This window comes from Bos grunniens, chromosome 1, assembly GCF_055505025.1.
Source record: "Bos grunniens cultivar Pamir isolate PY7600 chromosome 1, Bosgru_T2T1.0, whole genome shotgun sequence".
Lineage (NCBI taxonomy): Eukaryota > Metazoa > Chordata > Mammalia > Artiodactyla > Bovidae > Bos > Bos grunniens.
Window position 1 is genome coordinate 111,362,199 of NC_141165.1, and position 11,479 is coordinate 111,373,677.

The 11,479-nt window shown below is 36.0% G+C and overlaps 1 protein-coding gene across 2 annotated transcripts in view; it reads left to right on the forward strand.

The window, feature by feature from the left end:
* Positions 1-11,062, forward strand: part of ZBTB11 (zinc finger and BTB domain containing 11) — a 35,161-nt gene extending 24,099 nt beyond the window's left edge. The window contains exons 6-11 of one of the 2 annotated variants that reach the window (XM_086409196.1): positions 1,376-1,621; positions 3,132-3,276; positions 3,961-4,078; positions 6,503-6,661; positions 6,785-6,960; positions 10,589-11,062. In XM_086409196.1, coding sequence (XP_086265322.1) covers positions 1,376-1,621; positions 3,132-3,276; positions 3,961-4,078; positions 6,503-6,661; positions 6,785-6,960; positions 10,589-10,617 — 873 coding nt within the window. In that variant the 3' untranslated portion in view covers positions 10,618-11,062. Of the gene's footprint in view, positions 1-1,375; positions 1,622-3,131; positions 3,277-3,960; positions 4,079-6,502; positions 6,662-6,784; positions 6,961-7,546; positions 9,707-10,588 lie in introns of those variants that run through there. The other variant, XM_086409188.1, reaches the window with a different exon arrangement.
* Positions 11,063-11,479: the final 417 nt, after the last annotated feature.

An 11,479-nucleotide genomic window follows, 5' to 3' on the forward strand; every position in this document is an offset into this window, starting at 1 on the left:
AACAGTGGAAGCTAGAAGATAAAGGCACAATATTTTTAATATTATAAAAGGAAATGATTTCTAACTTGAAGTCAATAGTCAGACTATATTTGCGATGGTACAGTAAGAACAGTTTCAAGACTTGCAAGGTCTGCAGAGTTTTACCCCCTAAATTCCTTTTCTCGGGAAGCTGTTGGTAGAGGTATTCCACCAAAATGATCAAAACATGGGAAATGGAAAACATGGGGTCCAATCTGTGAAACAGTTGCCCCAGTTTGGAACACAGCATAGTGCTTTGACGGAGATATCCCACAAGGTGATGTGTTTAAACCTTCTGTCAGCCAACAATTGAGGGAATGTTTGACAACAAATTAGCACTAAATACGAAGAGAAGTAAAAGGGAAAGCAAAAGGAAAGGGAAGAAAATCATACTGTACTATATTGTCCAGCTGTAATAACATGTACGTCATCAAATAATGTAAGCACTGAAATTGATCTCACCAAAATGATGATAAAGCTGTCTTGAGCAAGTATGGTAATGAAAGGAACTGTGTGTGTAGAGAGTGAAAGGTGGAGATACTCACCTCCTATTATTCATATTACTCAGAATTGCAGAGATGATCATTAAGAAAGTGTCAAAAAAGTAGAAGTAGTGGACCAACAGGCCAGTTTTATTTATTTTAAAAAAAGTCTTATGGATCATGACTGTGTATAACTTTGATTTTAAAATAAAGAGCAGAGGCTTTCAGCAGTACTTAGCAAGTACAGGATAAAGCTCAAGGACTGGACCTTCCTTGCTGTCCAGTGGCGAAGACTCCGCACGCCCAGTGCACGGGGCCGGGTGCAACCCCTGGTGGGGGAACTAGATCTCACATGCCGCAGCAAAGACCGAAAATCCTGTCTGTCACAGCTAAGACAGCTCAGCCAAATAAATGAAACATAAAAAACAAACACAATGTAAAAATTAAAAGCAAACAAGTCCCAAGGACTATCACAGTTTTATCCTCCCACTTTTTCAAGCCCCTGTGTTGCTCCACCTAACAACTGTTAGTATTCGTGTAATGATAGTGTGCTTCCTTTTGTCTGTCTTACTATTCCTTCAAGGCCCAGCCTCAGTGCTGAGGCTTTTCTTTACTCTGATTACTCCCCCTTCTTAAATATTTCACCTGTTTACATGTAAATCCTTTTTCTGTGGTTAGATTATAAACCCCTGCAGAGTAGAGACTGGGTCTGTCCCTTTTATCTGTATAATCTGGTACCTGGTACACTGTGTCTTTTATAGAGTGTATGTGTTTATGTAATTGTAACAGACAAATGGCAAGTTGAAATATGAGTTGCGTTTCACTTAATATTTGTAATGAAAATACATTGAGGCAGAACTTACTTTTTCTTTTAGTTGTGTAAGAAACAGTTTCAGTACAGTGCCTCCTTGCGAGCCCACCTTATTCGACATACCAGGAAAGATGCACCTACTTCGTCCTCTTCCAGTTCCGCATCGAATGAGGCATCAGGGTCATCGTCTGAGAAGGGCAGAACCAAACGAGAATTTATATGTTCCATATGTGGAAGGACATTGCCTAAATTATATTCTCTTCGAATACATATGTTAAAGCACACAGGTGTAAAACCACATGCATGCCAGGTAAAGTCATTATATTTATTTTATTATTTAAAGAAGACTGGAATATAACTGACAGTAAGACTGGTTGAATCTGGAGCCACATCACTTTAGTAAAATATCCCATAAAGTCCATAACTTTTTCAGTTTGTTGCCTAGGTCAAGGATGATTCCCATTTTTGCTCTTTAATTTGTTGTCTGAAGTTGTAGTTTGAAATAAATGTTTAGAGTGTTCAGGAGACTTGATGGAATTCAGAGTGGTACTGGTGAGAATAACCAGCTTCTAAATCATACCTTCATGTTCGGCAGGGCCAGCCTGGCTTGGTAAGGAACCTGTGACTTAAATCTTAGCAGAAATTCTGCCTAAAGTCTGTGTCCTTCTCCAGAGCTGGAGACTAAATGTCAAAATCTGATTGCTGGTTCAGAATCCTGTGATAAGCCAGATTTGGGCTATTTGAAACAGTGAAAAATTTCTAGCAGCACCTGTAGCTTTGCATATAAGGATGACCCACTATTTTTATTGATAGTTTTGGAACCAGTAACATTTTTAATGTTTTTCTCTCTTGTTTTTTTAAGCATTGTATTATGTGAAAAAAGAATGTCAAAGAATAGAATAAACCCTTATGTACCCTTTATCCAGCTTTAGTAGTTATCAACACATGGTCATTTGTGAGTTTTTTAAATTAAAAAAATTTTACTGAAATACAGTTGATTTATAATTTTGTGTTTTAGATATACAGCAAAGTTATTTAGCTATTTATTCATTCTTTTTTAGATTCTTTTCTATTATAGGTTATTAGAAGATACTGAGTGTAGTTCCCTGTGCTGTGTAGTAGGTCCTTGTTGGTTGTCTATGCTTAGTTGTGTTTTATATGTACTGTCACTCACTCCCTTCCTACCCCTTCCCTTCAGTTATTTTGAAGCCAAGTCCTAAGCATCATTGTATTCATGTATTTAAAAATTAAGTGTTAATTGGACCTCTGGTCTTCAACTGTAGCCCTACTCAAGATGCGTGGGCCATGGAAGATAAGTAAAAAAAATGGAGAGTAAGCATGTAGAAACTGTAATGGCAATTTGACGCTGTTTGACATCTTTATTGTGTTTAACAAAAATCCCTAATAGATTGAGGAAAGGAAAAAAAACTGGTACCTCATCAGAGAGTTTGAGAAGCACTGTTTTAGTTGGTATAGATGTGAATGAGTATATTGTTCTTGACTAAGCTTCCATGTCTCTTTTAATGTATATTGTTTACCAGTTTCAGAAAAGACAGTGTGAGGGTTTTTTGGTACTGTTTTAAGTTCTTCCACAGATTACATGGTTGTAAGAAAAATAGAAATATTTGTTATGTACGGAATGAGGAGATAGTCAACGAGCTTAAAATCTTAGGCCCTTGTTTCAACTTAAACGTTGTCATTTTGTTTATAATTTAAGGTTTTAATTTAAAATAGCATACTAGCTTCTCTATCTTCATTCTTCAGAAACAGCCCTTAGCTCTTTTTCTGTTTTACTTGTTTAAATACCCATGCTGCTTTAGGTCTGTGGAAAGACTTTCATCTACAAACACGGTCTAAAATTACACCAGAGTCTCCATCAATCACAGAAGCAGTTCCAGTGTGAACTATGTGTGAAGTCATTTGTTACCAAAAGGAGTCTTCAAGAACATATGAGTATTCACACAGGTAATGAGAAATTTACATTGACATAGTTACATGTTATATACTGTTAGCTTACCTAGTGTATTGATTATGCTATAAGACTGTATATGTGCAGTTTTTTTAATTAATGAGAGTAAAGCTTAAAAATTGTTCTTACATCTAGTTTTAGAGCTATCTTATTTGTATAAAAGTTTTTTAAACTTTTTTTTAATTAGTGCACATGTCTGCTTCATGTCAATGTATGGCTAAATCCACCACAATATTATAAAGTAATTATCTTCCAATTAAAAGAAATTAATTTTTAAAAAAGTTAAGCAATAAGCAGATGTAGCTGTCAACAAGTATGTGGTTTATAATTTTATTAGAATTTTTAGTCCACATATACTAATTTTCACATGTTTAAAGCAGTTACGTAGAAGTGGCTGATAAAGAGTAGATAATCTGCTGTAGAACTTGTATACAACTCTACACTGTTATAATCCAGATGACCATGCAAACCTCCCAAATTCTTTGGGCAGTAGTGGCCTCAGTAGTACTATACTGAGAGGAAATAGGATATTTGACATAGTTTGTTATTCTTAGAAGGTGGGTGCCAAAAGTCATAGCTTCTGTGTTCACTTGATAAAGTAGCTTCTGAAGTATGACATAAAGCATTGTTAGAAGAGCACCCGATCACTGGATTTGTGACATGCTTTTTAATTCTTATAGGAGAGTCCAAGTACCTTTGCTCAGTTTGTGGAAAGTCTTTTCATAGAGGCTCTGGGCTTAGCAAGCACCTAAAGAAACACCAACCAAAGCCTGAGGTTCGAGGCTATCATTGTACTCAGTAAGTATTTAGTATGTGAACCATTCAATTAATTTATGTTCTTAGTTCATTTGAAAGTTGTTTCAAAGGAAAATATTTGAGGTGGCTGAAGTTGATTAGATATAGTTTGATACAGTATCACTTGATAATGTGTCTCTTTCAAAGTTCAACTGTAACTGAACTCTGCTAAGGAAGTGGAACTTGAATATTCATATGTAATTATATAAACATACACACATACATATCTGAGGTGATGGATGTGTTAATTAACGATAGGAATCCTTTCACAATGTGCATGTGTGTGTGTATACATACATATTGAATCATCATGTTTTACACATTAAATACCTTACAGTTTTGTCAGTTACACCTCAGTAAAACTGAAAAAAGAAAATAGTTGAATCTAATAGTAAACTATTATTTTACTTTAAAAAAAAATACTATTTGTTTACTCTTGATTTTTATCAGTTTGCCTTTGTCTAGGTGTTCCTATTTATTTAGCAGTTTTATTTGCATTATAAATCTCATACCATATGAATCATTCATTTTAAATGCTTTAAAGAAATTCTTCAAATGTGCGGCCTAGGGGTAGGGACTATAGGAATGAACGGTCCCTTGGTGCCAGGCAGAGATTCTTAATAGGCAATTCTTCTGAAGTACTGGACTTGTTGCTCATTTCTCTTTTTCTTCAGACTCCTTTCCTCTCCCTCTTTTCCCAGAACCTCCTGAGATCCCTTTTATAAAGTTCATATAACATAGCATTTATCATGTTAAAGTGTTCAGTTCAGTGGCTCTCGGTACATTCAGTGTTGTGCAGGCATCACCACTGATTCCAGAATGCCTTTAACACTCAGCCAGGCAGTTTACAATCCTGCCATGGTCTTCTCTTTCTGTTTGTGCAGAGTCAGCTATCAGTGAGAGCATGGAGCATTTTCAGCTCTTTTCCGAGCATGTGCCAGCCCTGGGCAAATAATTTGCCTGGGAATATGTGAGAGTTTTTCAAAGGTCTTATTTCCTGAAGTATCTCATTCTCCAGCCTTTCCTCCCAACTGCCATTCCTTGCCCCAGCAGCTGTGGCTAATACCTTTACCTTTAAATGTTTCCAACCAATCCCTCCTGTCTACTCTTCCCACCACTCCCAAGTCCTCAGCCCTGGGGGAATTTGGCTACATAAAAGCAAGCACTTTGAGAGGTACCAGGTAGTTCAAAACAACTACAGTTCGGTTTAAGTCCCTCTAATACTGTGAACCCATAGAGAGAATGAATTCTGTCTACTGAGCTGAGGAGCCAGGGGATGGGGTCAGGGTGAGTTGAAATGCCACAAAGCTCTTTTACCAGGATTCAACAATTTTTTTCTTAATTAAATAATTACCTGGTTGCTGTAAACTTTTAATCAGTTTCCAGAGCACTAGTAAAATTGATTCTGACTGTTTTTGCCACTTTGTCTACTGATTTTGTGGAAGGTTGGGCTTTTGGAGTTACCAACTCTGCCCATATTTGCTGATGTCACTCTGATCAGTCTTATTTTTATTTTTTACAGATTTTTTGATGTGTACCATTTTTAAAGCCTTTTTTGAATTTGTTTCAGTATTGCTTCTGTTTTATATTTTGGTTTTTTGGCCATGAGGCATGTGGGATCTTAGCTCCCTGACCAGGAATCAAACCCACAACCCCCTGCATTTGAAGAGGAGGTCTTAACACTGGACCGCAGGGAGTCCCCTTACTCAGTCTTATTTTAAAAGAAAAGTAGTTTATTATGCATACCTTTATAGCTGCAAATGTAAGAAAACCCAGTTTAAACTGGCTTGAATGAACTAGGAGTCTGAATGGTTTAATGTAAATTGATTTCAGATTCATTAGCACTTGATGTCTGTGAGACTCAATGTGGATAAGACAGTGGCAATGGTTTCAGCCTCACATCCCCTCAACTCCCAAATTGTCAAGCTGCATTTCTCATGTTCCTGTAAAAGCCCTGAGGTCACTCCTATTGAATCTGGCTAAGGCATTTGGTCTTGTGTGGATCAATCACAGTGGCTGAGAGAATGCTGTGCTCTGATTGACCTACACCTAAGTCAGTTGCTCCATCCTTATGGGCAGGAGTAAATCCTACCCCCAGCAGATGGACAGAATGGGAGAGGGTGAAAAGGGATGTAAAAAGGGCACATCCCAAGGAGTTGAGGAGAAGATAGAAGATAATCACCTTTATGATAACCTTTGGGAGCTTTGCAGGATTCTTTCTAAAATGTTTCTAGTACTCTGGAACTGAAGGAACTTAACACACTCCAGCCTTGATGCAAGATTGCAATACTAAGGTTTTGTTTTGTTTTGTTTTAAATTGGGATCATCTTGTAGAGTTCTAGAAACCCAGGAATATACTGAGTTCTTGGAAACTTCTTTTAAAAGAATAAGATGATCCATTTGGGTGAATGGACTTTGTTATTGCAGATGTGAGAAAAGTTTCTTTGAAGCTAGAGACCTTCGCCAGCACATGAACAAACATCTTGGTGTGAAGCCATTCCAGTGCCAATTTTGTGATAAGTGCTATAGTTGGAAGAAAGACTGGTATTCCCATGTGAAATCTCATTCTGTCACTGAGCCGTACAGGTGGGTAAATCTGGGGCGAATCTGAGCTTAATTGAGATATGTATGTACTTGGATTAATTGTTAGTCCATTAGTATGGTTTTGGTGTTTAGGAAAAGGTAATTTGAGTTTTTCGTCTATTTTAGATGTAATATATGTGGCAAAGAATTTTACGAAAAAGCATTGTTCAGAAGGCATGTAAAGAAAGCTACCCATGGAAAAAAAGGACGAGCAAAGCAAAACCTGGAACGGGTGTGTGAACAATGTGGAAGAAAATTCACTCAGCTGAGAGAGTATAGAAGACACATGAACAACCATGGAGGTAACTACACTTCATGGAGGTTAATAGATAGACCTTTAAATAGAATACAGACCAGTCCAGGAGTGGTTCTTCATTTTCCATTCCTCTTGTCTGTTATCTTATCTTCCTTAATGAGAGATTAATCCCATATTATGGAAGGTGTATTCAGATAATAGCAGTGATTGTGAATCTGACTACCTAATTGTTGTGTAGATAGGTAGATTCCTTTCTTAGTGAGCTTAATATTCTGTATTAATATTTTTATTCTGGAATGGATTACTTGAGCTTCTGTTTTTTTATCCTAGGATTATAGGATTGCTGGGAAGGTGTAAAGGGACTTTCACAGAAACTCAAAATTGTCTCAGAGTAACTTCTATCCATAGGAACATCTTTAGAGAGGTTATATCCAGAATCTGCTTTATTCTAAGGGAAACCATTTGGCCCTAACTAAAAGATGGCCATAGTCAAGATAGTAACGTTTATGGGCTACTGTACTTTAAAGCATTATTTATCAGGCAGCTGTAATAAATTTTGGTACTTGGACCTCGCCACACACACACACACACACCCACCTCTCTTTTCCTTTTTTTTTTTTTCCTTTTACTAGGAGTTAAGCCATTTGAGTGCTTAACATGTGGAGTTGCTTGGGCTGATGCCCGATCTCTGAAACGCCACGTCAGAACACATACAGGTGAACGGCCTTATGTCTGTCCTGTGTGTAGTGAAGCCTACATAGATGCTAGAACACTCCGTAAACATATGACTAAATTCCACAGAGATTATGTGCCTTGCAAGATCATGCTGGAAAAAGATACCCTTCAGTTTCATAACCAGGGAACTCAAGTGGAGCATGCTGTTAGCATCTTAACAGCAGATATGCAGGAACAAGAAAACAATGGTCCTCAAGAACTTGAAACTGTGGTAGTGACGGGAGAAACTATGGAAGCTCTTGAAGCTGTTGCAGCGACTGAAGAATGTCCGTCAGTATCTACACTCTCTGACCAAAGTATTATGCAAGTGGTTAATTATGTGTTGGCACAGCAGCAAGGACAGAAGCTCTCTGAAGTCGCAGAAGCTATTCAAACTGTTGAAGTAGAGGTGGCACATATTTCAGAAACAGAATGAATGTAGTAATAGAGATAAAAAGAAGCGACATCTCATGTATATTGAACTCACAGAACATTTGTTTACAATACTGTATGACTATCTGCCTGGAGTTTGTATGTACAGGCTCTGGGCTATTTGGTGGTGTTTTAACATACAACGATTTGTCTAGCTAATGGTTCTGTAGAAAAGTCCATTTACTGTAAACAAATTGAAAACAAATCTATTTGGTGGCAGTGGATTATCATGGTATACTTCTTACGAATTAATGTTTAAAAAGAACTGTACTAAATTAAAAACCGTACAGTTTTATTTGCATTTTGACTTGATTATATATACTTTTAATTTAAAAGGCTGTACTAATTGGCTTTCTTGTTTATTCTCAAAATATAGAGGTTCTGTGATTTCATTTGCCCTGTTTATGGGTTAAAAATTCTAATATAAAACATTTTAGTAGGATGCATAGGTATGTTACATTTTTTTAAATGCTTCACATCTGTGATTCTTGACTTACTATTTATTTTATCCCTTTATAAAGTCAGGGATTCTTTATTCTGTTGTAAAGCACTTAATGAGTTACATGTTGTAATCAAGTTTGCACAGTGTACTTAATCTGTATGGGGAACCCTTAAATGAATAGCTAATTTTTCAAATGCAATTCAAATGCATGCAATGCCTATTAAGCCTTACTATGCTAACCTTCAAGGCAAGTAAATGACCATGAGCAAAGAACACTGTTAATAATCTCTGTTGATGGGAAATTTCTCCTTGATAACAAGAAAATAAATGGGGGTGGGGGAAAAGGTTAAAACTAGGTTTGGTTGTTTGCAGCTTTTGTATCATGTTTAATTGTTCAATTTTGTTAAAAAAACTGCAGTTTAGAAATAGGATAGCAATATAGGTATCTACAGCAGTCCTGTGGATACCATATGATTGTCACGTAATTTCAGAATATTGAAAATTCTTCAGTTCAACCCTCATTATAGTATACTACTTAAAGGAATTGATTATGGCCCACCAAATTGTTAAAAGTAAATTCTTTTTAAAAGTTGCCTGAAAAATTAATTTGTGTGTTTGATTTTTAAATTCCCACCTCTGTAAGCTATCTAATTTTCTCATTTTTCAAAATAACCATGGGGAGATATCACATTTCTCTCCTGGGATACTACCACTCAAGTTATAATTGTTAAAATTAAACTTCTAAGTATTAGAATAAGCTAATATAAGGTGTAAAATTAAGATATAAGCAAATCACATGTAAATCATTCCTAAAGCACAAGAAAAGAATGTGCCTTGATGTATATATATTATTAAAATGCTTATTCCGGTTTACTTTAAGTGGCTTAAAAGAAAAATAAATGTGATGCCATGCATGTGCTATACCTGCATATGTAATACTTGCATTTGCACATTTCCCATTGTTTCGGTAGCTGTGTGGCTGACTTTCAATTTTAAGTGGATTGACATAACAGTCTACAGCTTTATAATGGCTGCTTGTTTAATCGTATGTTTCAGTTAGTGAAAATGTATTTCAATCTAAAATTTGGAATTGTCTTTATGTTCCATTGTCACCACTGTTATTAGATTTAGTTAATTGGGTAAGACCATTAATGTATGTCATAAATATGTAAATAAAAGATGTTGAATCTTGTTTAAAGCATAAGCTTTGAAGTTAAGCTTGTCACTATTTTCAGCTCATAAGTCAGTTGCTGTTATTTATTATTAAGTTAACCCATTTTTAAAGAGGAGGGGAATTGAACACATAAAAAATAACCACTGAGGGAACATATAATACTATTAAGACTTATTATTACACTTAAACATAATCTTAACAACAAAATCAAAAGTAGTACAATTAACTGCCATGTTTGGATAATTTAAGTGTGTTTAGAGAATTACATAAATTTCATGCAGAAGTAAGTATAAAGATTCCAAAAATTCAGTTTTATATTTCCATGGAGAAACTGTTTATAATAATTCCTTTCTAAAAGCACACATTGATTTGTTGTTGTCAGATCAGGTATCTCCTGATTAAATCTGCTTGTTAGTGCTGTTTTATTAAATTTCAGTGGCTTTTTACGTAATTTCACAGTTACTTTAACTGCTGGATTTAGTCTAGACCTTCAGTGTCTTTTTATCTTTTTTAATAGCTGTGGTGTAACTGTACATGATGCTTCCCACTCATAACTGAATTAGAGGATTCAACCTATAATGGCAGTTTAAACCTTAAGGAACCATGGAGGTTCCTAAACAGGGGTTTTACATGTACTGTTTGGATAAATATATCAGGCTTATTTTATAGTCTGTTATCTGAAGTTTTGAAGTGAATACTGCTGTTTATTGGATTTCTCCAGAATGTTATAAATGTTAAGAGTACAGGTTGTTGCTTAGTCGCTGAGACTCTTTGTGACCCCATGGTCTATAGCCCCCGAGGCTCCTCTGTCCATGGGATTTCCCAGGCAAGAATACTGGAGTGGGTTGTCATTTCCTTCTCCGGGGGATCTTCCTAACCCAGAAACTGAACCCACATCTCCTGCATTGGCAGGCGGATTCTTTACCACTGAGCCATCTTGACTTTGGGCTTAATTTGCTGCCTCTTTCCAGTTTACCACCATTCAGGTAAGGCCTGCTGACTTTTATCTTTTCTAATGTATATACTTAATGCTGTAAGTTTCTTCTAAACTCAGCTTTCACAGCATTCCACACATTGGGATATGGTATTCCTTCACTGTTACTTGATTTGAAATATTTTTTAATTTTCATTATAATTTATTTCACATATATTTTACTTCTAAACATAGAGGGTTTTGGGGTTATCTTTTTTGTTAGTGATCTCTAAAATTATTTTACTGTGATTAAAAATATATTGTGTATTTTTTATTCTTTAACATTTGATGAGGGTTATTTTTTATGGATAAGCAGTGGTCAATTTTTGTAAATGTTTCATGAGAACTTAATTTTATGCAGTGTGGAGGCATTGTTTTAATATGTGTCAATTAAATGATTATTTTTGTTCAAATATCCTGTACCCCTATTCTTTTTTTCCTGCTTGTTGGTTCTATCAGTTAGAAAAATACCTCTACCTGTATGAATGTAGATTTGCCTATTTCTCCTCCTTTTAATAATCCTGGCAGTTTTTGCTTCATATATCTTGAAGCTGTTACTAGTTGTCTAATACAGAATTGTTTTCCTGGTGAGTTAAACCTCGTATCATTATGAAAGGGTAAAATGAAGAGCCTTTGGTAATGCTCCTGGCTTTACGTCTACTTTGAAATTAAAATAGCTACAGGGGCTTCCTGGTGATCCAGGGGTTAAGAGTCCACCTTACAGTTCAGGGGACTTGGGTTCCATCTTTGGGGAACTAAGATCACATATGCTGCAGGGCAAATAAGCCCCGGTGCAGCAGTTACTAAGCTCACATACTGCAGCGGGAGAT